Source organism: Nerophis ophidion, linkage group LG10 (genome assembly GCF_033978795.1).
Source record: "Nerophis ophidion isolate RoL-2023_Sa linkage group LG10, RoL_Noph_v1.0, whole genome shotgun sequence".
NCBI classification, from domain to species: Eukaryota; Metazoa; Chordata; class Actinopteri; order Syngnathiformes; family Syngnathidae; genus Nerophis; species Nerophis ophidion.
This window is the reverse complement of record NC_084620.1, coordinates 2,287,083-2,299,742: the sequence shown is the minus strand read 5'-3', so window position 1 is coordinate 2,299,742 and position 12,660 is coordinate 2,287,083. Positions and strand designations below refer to the sequence as shown.

General features: G+C 41.9%; 1 protein-coding gene across 2 annotated transcripts in view; it reads left to right on the top strand.

Annotated features, from left to right (window-relative positions):
* ptn (pleiotrophin) overlaps nucleotides 1-9,113 on the top strand; it is a 132,945-nt gene extending 123,832 nt beyond the window's left edge. For both annotated transcript variants that reach the window (XM_061912007.1, XM_061912008.1), the window contains exon 5: nucleotides 8,680-9,113. In XM_061912007.1, the coding sequence (XP_061767991.1) occupies nucleotides 8,680-8,735 (56 nt within the window). In that variant the 3' untranslated portion in view covers nucleotides 8,736-9,113. The remainder of the gene's footprint in view (nucleotides 1-8,679) is intronic.
* The last annotated feature ends 3,547 nt before the right edge of the window (nucleotides 9,114-12,660 follow it).

The window sequence follows — 12,660 nt, the reverse complement described above, 5'->3', positions numbered from 1 at the left end:
TAGCTCAAATAGCAGCACTTACCAGTGAGCTGCCTCTATTTTTCAAATTGTATTTATTTACTAGCAAGCTGGTCTCGCTTTGCTCGACATTTTTAATCCTAAGAGAGACAAAACTCAAATAGAATTTGAAAATCCAAGAAAATATTTTGAAGACTTGGTCTTCACTTGTTTAAAAACATTCATTTATTTTTTACTTTGCTTCTTATAACTTTCAGAAAGACAATTTTAGAGGAAAAAAATACAACCGTAAAAATTATTTTAGGATTTTTAAACACATATACCTTTTAACCTTTTAAATTCCTTCCTCTTCTTTCCTGACAATTTAAATCAAAGTTCAAGTAAATCAATATTTTTATTATAAAGAATAATAAATACATTTTTATTTAATTCTTCATTTTAGCTTCTGTTTTTTCGACGAAAAATATTTGTGAAATATTTCTTCAAACTTATTGTGATCAAAATTCAAAAAAAATATTTTGGCAAATCTAAAACATCTTTAGAATCAAATTTAAATCTTATTTCAAAGTCTTTTGAATTTTTTTTTTAATTTTTGTTCCGGAAAATCTAGAAGAAATAATAATTTGTCTTTGTTAGAAATATAGCTTGGTCCAATTTGTTATATATTCTAACAAAGTGCAGATTGGATTTTAACCTATTTAAAATCAATCAATCAATCAATGTTTACTTATATAGCCCTAAATCACTAGTGTCTCAAAGGGCTGCACAAACCACTACGACATCCTCGGTAGGCCCACACAAGGGCAAGGAAAACTCACACCCAGTGGGACGTCGGTGACAATGATGACTATGAGAACCTTGGAGAGGAGGAAAGCAATGGATGTCGAGCGGGTCTAACATGATACTGTGAAAGTTCAATCCACAATGGATCCAACACAGTCGCGAGAGTCCAGTCCAAAGCGGATCCAACACAGCAGCGAGAGTCCCGTTCACAGCGGAGTCAGCAGGAAACCATCCCAAGCGGAGGCGGATCAGCAGCGCAGAGATGTCCCCAGCCGATACACAGGCAAGCAGTACATGGCCACTGGATCGGACCGGACCCCCTCCACAAGGGAGAGTGGGACATAGGAGAAAAAGAAAAGAAACGGCAGATCAACTGGTCGAAAAAGGGAGTCTATTTAAAGGCTAGAGTATACAAATGAGTTTTAAGGTGAGACTTAAATGCTTCTACATGTCATCAAAATTCTAAAATTAATCTTAATCATGAAAAATGACTCACGATGTTCCATAAACTATTTTGTTAATTTTTTCAAAAAGATTTGAATTAGCTAGTTTTTCTCTTCTTTTTTTCGGTTGAATTTTGAATTTTAAAGAGTCGAAATTGAAGATAAACTATGTTTCAAAATTTAATCTTCATTTTTTTTCCCAGTTTTATCCTCTTTTAAACCAATCAATTAAGTGTTTTTTTCATCATATATTCTCTACAAAAAAATCTTCCGTAAAAGGAAAAAAAATGTACAACGGAATGACAGACAGAAATATCCTTTTTAAAAAAAAAAAAAAATATATATATATATATATATATATATAAAAGGTACATAGGGCTTCACGGTGGCAGAGGGGTTAGTGCGTCTGCCTCACAATACGAAGTTCCTGCAGTCCTGGGTTCAAGTCCAGGCTCGGGATCTTCCTGTGTGGAGTTTGCATGTTCTCCCCGTGAATGCGTGGGTTCCCTCCGGGTACTCCGGCTTCCTCCCACTTCCAAAGACATGCACCTGGGGATAGGTTGATTGGCAACACTAAATGGTCCCTAGTGTGTGAATGTGAGTGTGAATGTTGTCTGTCTATCTGTGTTGGCCCTGTGATGAGGTGGCGACTTGTCCAGGGTGTACCCCGCCTTCCGCCCGATTCTAGCTGAGATAGGCGCCAGCACCCCCCGCGACCCCCAAAGGGGAATAAGCTGTAGAAAATGGATGGATGGATGGATGAGCAAATTGGCTATTTCTGGCAATTTATTTAAGTGTGTATCAAACTGGTAGCCCTTCGCATTAATCAATACCCAAGAAGTAGCTCTTGGTTTCAAAAAGGTTGGTGACCCCTGGTGTGGAGAGTGTGATGGGATGGTGAGTAAATAAATGTATTTGTCAGAATAATTGTATCTAAGTTATCACCAAACTTTGTGTTACATTGAGTCCAGCTCACCCTGCGAGGGGACAAAAGCTGTCTTTGATCCAACCAAGCAGAAGGCATGTAAAACTCCTCTGTGAAGGATGGGGTGCGACATGAAGGCGTCTGTTTCTTCTGAAGTATTGTAATCCACAGGAAGATTTTATCTTGACCCGAGATCTACAAAGCGGAGAGTAAGCAGGGCCTGACCCCACTCCAGGCACCTTTTCTTTGAACTGTTCTCACTGTTTCTTGCTGTTTTACCAATTTCTGCTGGTGTTTTGTGTTTGTTTTTTGATATGTGCATAGGGCCAATGTCACGGGCCACAGATGCCCATATGCCACATTTTGGGCACCCTTGCTGTAGAAGCTAACTGTTTATAGTTTTTTGATATTTATATATATATATATATAGATCGACGGGTTGGCAAGCCCTGGTACGAGTGTATGTTAAGTAATTTACATACACAATAATTCACTTTTTAAACATAAAGAAACATCGTTAAATAACAAAGACAAAAGACAAAATCAAAACCTAAGAGAAATGTTTGAATTAATAATGATTTTAAAATGAAATATGTTTAAATATCGGGGTGAAAATCTGACACAAACCTTTGATTCTGTCAGGCTTGCCACTGACAGCTTGTTAGTGTTTTAGTTTTTCCTCTGTTTATTATTTCCTGTCCTTAGTTCCTGTCAGCACTCTTATTTTGGTTCAGCTTCCTGTTTGTCTTCTTGAGTGCTTTGTTTCCCCTCAGGCGCGGCCGATAGGCACCTGGCCACACCTGGTGTCAATCAGCCCGCTTCTATTTGTACGTGCTTTGTCTTCCAGTCAGGGCTGGATTATTGTCTTGTCAATGACTTCCGTATTGTCTCTCCTGTCGTGTCGTGCCGTGTCTTGTAGTTGCAGCGTAGCGGTAAGCTATATCTGTTAGATGTTTGTAGTTTACTGTTCTTTGTTCCCTGCTTCCAGTTTGTTTTTTACTACACATTACGACTTCTGTTTTCCTGCTCCCTACCCGCTAGCTTCCGCGCTAGACCCTTTTTGTTTTTGCTAGCTTCCATGCTAAGCTCCTTTTGTTTTTTCTATTTTCCAGGCTAAGACCTTTTTGTTTGTTATCCGCCTCGTGCGCGCTTTTTGTTGTACCCCTTTTGTTTCAACTGCGGCTGATTGGCACCTGGCCACACCTGGTGTCAATCAGCCCGCTCCTATTTGTACCTGCTTTGTCTTCCAGTCAGAGCTGGATTATTGTCTTGTCAATGACTTCTGTATTGTCGCTCCTGTCGTGTCGTGCCATGTCTTGTAGCGGTAAGCTATATCCGTTAGATGTTTGTAGCTTACTGTTCTTTGTTCCTTGCTTCCAGTTTGTTTTTTACCACACCTTACGACTTCTGTTTTCCTGCTCCCTACCCGCTATCTTCCGCGCTACACCCTTTTTGTTTTTGCTAGCTTCCATGCTAAGCTCCTTTTGTTTTTTCTAGCTTCCATGCTAAGACCTTTTCTGTTTGTTATCTGCCTAGTGCGCGCTTTTTGTTGTACCCCTTTTGTTTCAACTGCGGCTGATTGGCACCTGGCCACACCTGGTGTCAATCAGCCCGCTTCTATTTGTACGTGCTTTGTCTTCCAGTCAGGGCTGGATTATTGTCTTGTCCATGACTTCTGTATTGTCGCTCCTGTCGTGTCGTGGCGTGTCTTGTATTTTCAGCGTAGCGGTAAGCTATATCCGTTAGATGTTTGTAGTTTACTGTTCTTTGTTCCTTGCTTCCTGTTGGTTTTTTACTACACGTTACGACTTCTGTTTTCCTGCTCCCTACCCGCTAGCTTCCGCGCTAGACCCTTTTTGTTTTTGCTAGCTTCCATGCTAAGCTCCTTTTGTTTTTTCTAGTTTCCAGGCTAAGACCTTTTTGTTTGTTATCCGCCCCGTGCGCGCTTTTTGTTGTACCCCTTTTGTTTCAACTGCGGCCGATTGGCACCTGGCCACACCTGGTGTCAATCAGTCCTTTCCTATTTGTACCTGCTTTGTCTTCCAGTCAACTGGATTATTGTCTTGTCCATGACTTCCGTATTGTCGCTCCTGTCGTGTCGTGCCGTGTCTTGTATTTTCAGCGTAGCGGTAAGCTATATCCGTTAGATGTTTGTAGCTTACTGTTCTTTGTTCCTTGCTTCCAGTTTGTTTTTTACTACACGTTACGACTTCTGTTTTCCTGCTCCCTACCCGCTATCTTCTGCGCTAGACCCTTTTTGTTTTTGCTAGCTTCCATGCTAAACTCCTTTTGTTTTTTCTAGCTTCCATGCTAAGGCCTTTTTGTTTGTTATCCGCCTCGTGCGCGCTTTTTGTTGTACCCCTTTTGTTTCAACTGCGGCTGATTGGCACCTGGCCACACCTGGTGTCAATCAGTCCTTTCCTATTTGTACCTGCTTTGTCTTCCAGTCAACTGGATTATTGTCTTGTCAATGACTTCCGTATTGTCGCTCCTGTCGTGTCGTGCCGTGTCTTGTATTTTCAGCGTAGCGGTAAGCTATATCCGTTAGATGTTTGTAGCTTACTGTTCTTTGTTCCCTGCTTCCAGTTTGTTTTTTACTACACGTTACGACTTCTGTTTTCCTGCTCCCTACCCGCTATCTTCCGCGCTAGACCCTTTTTGTTTTTGCTAGCTTCCATGCTAAGCTCCTTTTGTTTTTTCTAGCTTCCATGCTAAGGCCTTTTTGTTTGTTATCCGCCTCGTGCGCGCTTTTTGTTGTACCCCTTTTGTTTCAACTGCGGCTGATTGGCACCTGGCCACACCTGGTGTCAATCAGCCCGCTTCTATTTGTACCTGCTTTGTCTTCCAGTCAGGGCTGGATTATTGTCTTGTCAATGACTTCCGTATTGTCGCTCATGTCGTGTCGTGCCGTGTCTTGTATTTTCAGCATAGCGGTAAGCTATATCCGTTAGATGTTTGTAGTTTACTGTTCTTTGTTCCTTGCTTCCAGTTTGTTTTTTACTACACGTTACGACTTCTGTTTTCCTGCTCCCTACCCGCTAGCTTCCGCGCTAGACCCTTTTTGTTTTTGCTAGCTTCCATGCTAAGCTCCTTTTGTTTTTTCTAGCTTCCATGCTAAGGCCTTTTTGTTTGTTATCCGCCTCGTGCGCGCTTTTTGTTGTACCCCTTTTGTTTCAACTGCGGCTGATTGGCACCTGGCCACTCCTGGTGTCAATCAGCCCGCTCCTATTTGTACCTGCTTTGTCTTCCAGTCAGAGCTGGATTATTGTCTTGTCAATGACTTCTGTATTGTCGCTCCTGTCGTGTCGTGCCATGTCTTGTAGCGGTAAGCTATATCCGTTAGATGTTTGTAGCTTACTGTTCTTTGTTCCCTGCTTCCAGTTTGTTTTTCACTACACGTTACGACTTCTGTTTTCCTGCTCCCTACCCGCTATCTTCCGCGCTAGACCCTTTTTGTTTTTGCTAGCTTCCATGCTAAGCTCCTTTTGTTTTTTCTAGTTTCCAGGCTAAGACCTTTTTGTTTGTTATCCGCCTCGTGCGCGCTTTTCGTTGTACCCCTTTTGTTTCAACTGCGGCTGATAGGCACCTGGCCACACCTGGTGTCAATCAGCCCGCTCCTATTTGTACCTGCTTTGTCTTCCAGTCAGGGCTGGATTATTGTCTTGTCAATGACTTCCGTATTGTCGCTCCTGTCGTGTCGTGCCATGTCTTGTAGCGGTAAGCTATATCCGTTAGATGTTTGTAGCTTACTGTTCTTTGTTCCCTGCTTCCAGTTCGTTTTTCACTACACGTTACGACTTCTGTTTTCCTGCTCCCTACCCGCTATCTTCCGCGCTAGACCCTTTTTGTTTTTGCTAGCTTCCATGCTAAGCTCCTTTTGTTTTTTCTAGCTTCAATGCTAAGACTTTTTTGTTTGTTATCTGCCTAGTGCGCGCTTTTTGTTGTACCCCTTTTGTTTCAACTGCGGCTGATTGGCACCTGGCCACACCTGGTGTCAATCAGCCCGCTTCTATTTGTACCTGCTTTGTCTTCCAGTCAGGGCTGGATTATTGTCTTGTCAATGACTTCTGTATTGTCGCTCCTGTTGTGTCGTGCCGTGTCTTGTATTTGCAGCGTAGCGGTAAGCTATATCCGTTAGATGTTTGTAGTTTACTGTTCTTTGTTCCTTGCTTCCAATTTGTTTTTTACTACACGTTACGACTTCTGTTTTCCTGCTCCCTACCCGCTAGCTTCCGCGCTAGACCCTTTTTGTTTTTGCTAGCTTCCATGCTAAGCTCCTTTTGTTTTTTCTAGTTTCCAGGCTAAGACCTTTTTGTTTGTTATCCGCCTCGTGCGCGCTTTTTGTTGTACCCCTTTTGTTTCAACTGCGGCTGATTGGCACCTGGCCACACCTGGTGTCAATCAGCCCGCTCCTATTTGTACCTGCTTTGTCTTCCAGTCAGAGCTGGATTATTGTCTTGTCAATGACTTCTGTATTGTCGCTCCTGTCGTGTCGTGCCATGTCTTGTAGCGGTAAGCTATATCCGTTAGATGTTTGTAGCTTACTGTTCTTTGTTCCCTGCTTCCAGTTTGTTTTTCACTACACGTTACGACTTCTGTTTTCCTGCTCCCTACCCGCTATCTTCCGCGCTAGACCCTTTTTGTTTTTGCTAGCTTCCATGCTAAGCTCCTTTTGTTTTTTCTAGTTTCCAGGCTAAGACCTTTAGGTTTGTTATCCGCCTCGTGCGCGCTTTTTGTTGTACCCCTTTTGTTTCAACTGCGGCTGATTGGCACCTGGCCACACCTGGTGTCAATCAGCCCGCTCCTATTTGTACCTGCTTTGTCTTCCAGTCAGGGCTGGATTATTGTCTTGTCAATGACTTCCGTATTGTCGCTCCTGTCGTGTCGTGCAGTGTCTTGTATTTTCAGCGTAGCGGTAAGCTATATCCGTTAGATGTTTGTAGTTTACTGTTCTTTGTTCCTTGCTTCCAGTTTGTTTTTTACTACACGTTACGACTTCTGTTTTCCTGCTCCCTACCCGCTAGCTTCCGCGCTAGACCCTTTTTGTTTTTGCTAGCTTCCATGCTAAGCTCCTTTTGTTTTTTCTAGTTTCCAGGCTAAGACCTTTTTGTTTGTTATCCGCCTCGTGCGCGCTTTTTGTTGTACCCCTTTTGTTTCAACTGCGGCTGATTGGCACCTGGCCACACCTGGTGTCAATCAGCCCGCTCCTATTTGTACCTGCTTTGTCTTCCAGTCAGAGCTGGATTATTGTCTTGTCCATGACTTCTGTATTGTCGCTCCTGTCGTGTCGTGCCATGTCTTGTAGCGGTAAGCTATATCCGTTAGATGTTTGTAGCTTACTGTTCTTTGTTCCCTGCTTCCAGTTTGTTTGTTACTACACGTTACGACTTCTGTTTTCCTGCTCCCTACCCGCTATCTTCCGCGCTAGACCCTTTTTGTTTTTGCTAGCTTCCATGCTAAGCTCCTTTTGTTTTTTCTAGCTTCCATGCTAAGACCTTTTTGTTTGTTATCCGCCTCGTGCGCGCTTTTTGTTGTACCCCTTTTGTTTCAACTGCGGCTGATTGGCACCTGGCCACACCTGGTGTCAATCAGCCCGCTTCTATTTGTACCTGCTTTGTCTTCCAGTCAGGGCTGGATTACTGTCTTGTCCATGACTTCCGTATTGTCGCTCCTGTCGTGTCGTGCCGTGTCTTGTATTTTCAGCGTAGCGGTAAGCTATATCCGTTAGATGTTTGTAGTTTACTGTTCTTTGTTCCTTGCTTCCAGTTTGTTTTTTACTACACGTTACGACTTCTGTTTTCCTGCTCCCTACCCGCTAGCTTCCGCGCTAGACCCTTTTTGTTTTTGCTAGCTTCCATGCTAAGCTCCTTTTGTTTTTTCTAGTTTCCAGGCTAAGACCTTTTTGTTTGTTATCCGCCTCGTGCGCGCTTTTTGTTGTACCCCTTTTGTTTCAACTGCGGCTGATTGGCACCTGGCCACACCTGGTGTCAATCAGCCCGCTCCTATTTGTACCTGCTTTGTCTTCCAGTCAGAGCTGGATTATTGTCTTGTCAATGACTTCCGTATTGTCGCTCCTGTCGTGTCGTGCCATGTCTTGTAGCGGTAAGCTATATCCGTTAGATGTTTGTAGCTTACTGTTCTTTGTTCCCTGCTTCCAGTTTGTTTGTTACTACACGTTACGACTTCTGTTTTCCTGCTCCCTTCCGCGCTAGACCCTTTTTGTTTTTGCTAGCTTCCATGCTAAGCTCCTTTGTTTTTTCTAGCTTCCATGCTAAGACCTTTTCTGTTTGTTATCTGCCTAGTGCACGCTTTTTGTTGTACCCCTTTTGTTTCAACTGCGGCTGATTGGCACCTGGCCACACCTGGTGTCAATCAGCCCGATACTATTTGTACCTGCTTTGTCTTCCAGTGATCAATGCATGCAGTGCATTGATCGTTGTTGTTGGACTGGGATTCTTTTCATTTGGATGTATGCGTTACTTCACGTCAGGTGACCAAGGTGAAAGGTCAATCGACGCCTTCTCTCGTCCCGTCTCACGCGTCTTCTTCCCGTTCCCCTTCGTCCCCCAGATGCCAAGAAGCAGAAGAAAGAAGGCAAGAAGCGAGAGCGCGGCCAGATGGACTGATGGCCGCCCGGGCGAGGACGACGACGGTGAAGACCGAGAGGAGGAGGATGAAGACGACGACTGCCCCAACATGGCCGCCGGTCCCCCTGTCTCGTAGGCCGTGCAGATTTGTCCTGTAGTGTTTGACGCTAGCGGTTACTTGTGTTCTTACTTAGCTTCATTAATGCCGGCAGAGACCTGTTCAAAAGTCCAGATCTTAACTCCTACTGACAACGCAAAAACTGTACATGAACTTTAACCTCTTAACTATGCTGCTTTCTTTCATTTTTGGTTACCTCAATTTGCCCCAATTTTAATCCTCATTAACGTCTACGCTAACACAACCCCCCCCCCTTCCTTCCTGAATAAATAAATAAATAAAAGAAGACATTTCAAACATTTTTTTTTATTATTATTAGTATCAACATTTCCATCCTGAAAGAATATGGCACAGTTGAAGCACTAAATGACGTGAAAAATCAATACCACTGTTACTCTACAGGGGGCGCTGTCGACAGGGAAGGGGGCGGGGCTTGGGGAGGGGGTGGAGTCAGGCTTCATAGATATTAGCTATTAAACACACACATTATGTACATTTTCCAACAGACTTATATAGTTCATTTTATATTTACCGTATTTCCTTGAATTCCCACTGGACATATAGTATGCGCCTGCCTTCAATTACTGCCGGGTCAAACTCGCTTCGCAAAATAATTAGCGCATGCTTAGTATTACCGCCTGGTCAAACTCGTGACGTCACGAGTGACACTTCCCCTGTCATCATTTTCAAAATTTGATTTCAATACCGGTAATTTGAAATCGTATAAAGGGAAGAAGATTAAGTGGGATTTAAGGTATAAGCTTACATCACACTCAAATTTTTACTGCATGACTTTGGTAAGTGCCGGAGTGGGAAGAGGTTTTAAAAAGTTAGCGCATGCTTACTTTTACCGCATGCCTTTGGTAAGCGCAGGAGTGAGAAGAGGCTTTAAATTAATTAGCGCCCCGGCGGCAACTCAAGGAAATACGGTAATTCAATATTTACAGCGCCAACAACTAAGCCACACGTCACAGGAAACAAGCACAGACACGAGCAGCAGGCTACTTGTGCGCCCCCTAGCGCCCAACGTTGCAAACCATGCCCACACAAATCGAGGGAAAAAATCAAATAAAATACAAATAAAAAGCAGACTAAAGCGTTTTTAGTTTATTTACAAAAAAAAAAAAAAAAGTGTGAAAATAGTCCACCCAGTTATTACACAAGTCTTTGGAAGCTTGTTTGTTCAACACTTTCTCTCGCTCTAATGTGCCATTTAGAAAACACACACACACACACACACACACACACAAACACACACACACACACACACACACACACACACACACACACACACACACACACACACACCCAGTGATGACAATGGCGGCTGTCAAACGAAAGTATAGCAGGAGCTCAGAGCGAACAAACACACAAGAGCAATTTGTCACATTCTCGCTAGAAGGCACTTTTAAAAAATTGCTCCGTACAATCTGCCGATATAGTTTTTTTATTTTTTTGGAGGACGCCTCGTTCCTCGGCGTCCTCCCTCCCACGTCCCCGCGAGACGTCCTCCGTGCTCCCTAGAAGGAGTCGAGCCCTTTGACATTAGCCGTGTGAAGACGAGCCCGTTTAGCTCTGACGGCACGTTGACGTCGTTTGTCATGACGACCGAACAAATACAACGAGAAGGGAGAAGATGGGATGTTGAATGTCTTCCACGTATCCCTTTTATTGCCATGGAGATGAGCGAGTCACCGATGAGTCGATGCTAGTTTTCTGTACCGCGAGCCGGATTGCAGTTTTTTTCTCAGTCACTGTGGTCCAATTATTTGATCAGAATCCCCAAAACTACTTTCACTTCGTTGTCGTCTGCTTGGGAGAATCGGCGACTGAATCGAGTGAGTGATTCGCGGTGACTCGACTCAGTCACTTTTTCAAAATGTTCCTCAATTCTGGGGTGAAAGTTCCACGGTGTTCGCACCGTTAGAACGTTTCGCTCAAGTAAGTAAATAAAGTAGCAATGATTGTCACACACACACTAGGTGGGGCGAAATTATTCTTTCCATTTGAGCCATCACCCTTGATTACCCCCTGGGAGGTGAGGGGAGCAGTGGGCAGCAGCTGTGGCCACGCCCGGGAATCAACATGTGTTAGCGTAGATGCACTTTTTTTTTTTTTTTAAGTCAGTAGATTTTACGGTAAAATACTGGCAGATCAGTCTGCAGAATTTTATCGTAAAAATAAAAGTGACAGCGTTTTTAATGTTCCGTACAGTAATGCGTTGCAAAAACAAATGTAATTTTTACGCTAAAATTTTACAGTAAAAATAACAGAGGTAACGTTTTTCCATGAACAGAAACAAACTGTAAAAACGACCATCGATTTTGCGTTAAAATACTGGAATTTTACAGTAAAAATAAAAGTGATAGCGTTTTTAATGTTCCATAGAGTAATGCGTTTCAAATTTTTATTTTTATTTTACGGTAAAAAAAAGAAAAAAAAGGCAGCCCAGTTGGGAAAATTTCACAGTAAAAAATTTGATTGATTGATTGATACTTTTATTAGTAGATTGCACAGTACAGTACATATTCCGTACAATTGACCACTAAATGGTAACACCCGAATAAAATTTTCAACTTGTTTAAGTCGGGGTCCACGTTAATCAATTCATGGTAAATGGTAAATAACAGCAGTAAAATTTAACAGTAATAATAACAGCTGTAACGTTTTTCCATGAACAGTAAAAACGACCATCAATTTTGCGGTAAAATACCGGCAGCTCATTCTGCAGAATTTTATCGTAAAAATAAAAGTGATAGCGTTTTTAATGTTCCATAGAGTAATGCGTTTCAAATTTTTATTTTTATTTTACGGTAAAAAAAAGAAAAAAAAGGCAGCCCAGTTGGTAAAATTTCACAGTAAAAAATTTGATTGATTGATTGATTGAAACTTTTATTAGTAGATTGCACAGTTCAGTACATATTCCGTACACTTGACCACTAAATGGTAACACCCCAATAAAATTTTCAACTTGTTTAAGTCGGGGTCCATGTAAATCAATTCATGGTAAATGGTAAATAACAGCAGTAAAATTTAACAGTAATAATAACAGCTGTAACGTTTTTCCATGAACAGTAAAAACGACCATCAATTTTGCGGTAAAATACCGGCAGCTCATTCTGCAGAATTTTATCGTAAAAATAAAAGTGACAGCGTTTTTAATGTTCCGTACAGTAATGCGTTGCAAAAACAAATGTAATTTTTACGGTAAAATTTTACAGTAAAAATAACAGAGGTAAGGTTTTTCCATGAACAGAAACAAACTGTAAAAACGACCATTGATTTTGCGGTAAAATACCGGCAGCTCATTCTGCAGAATTTTATCGTAAATATAAAAGTGACGGCGTTTTTAATGTTCCGTACAGTAATGCGTTGCAAAAGCAACTGTACATTTTTATGGTAAAAAAAAAAAATGGCAGCTCAGTAGGTAACATTAACAGTAATAATAACAGCTGTAACGTTTTTCCATGAACTGTAAAAACAACCATCGATTTTGCGGAAAAATACTGGCAGCTCAGTCCGCAGAATTTGATCGTAAAAATAAAAGTGACAGCGTTTTTAATGTTTCATACAGTAATGCGTTGCAAATTTTTTTTTAATTTTACGGTTAAAAAAATGGTGGCTCAGAAGGTAAAATTTTACAGTAAAAATAACAGCTGCAACATTTTTCCATGAACAGTAACAAACTGTAAAAACGACCATCAAATTTGCTGTAAAATACTGGCAGCTCAGTCTGCAGAATTTGATCGTAAAAATAAAAGTGACAGCGTTTTTAATGTTCTGTACAGTAATGCGTTGCAAAAGCAACTGTACATTTTTATGGTTAAAAAAAAAAAAAAAGGCAGC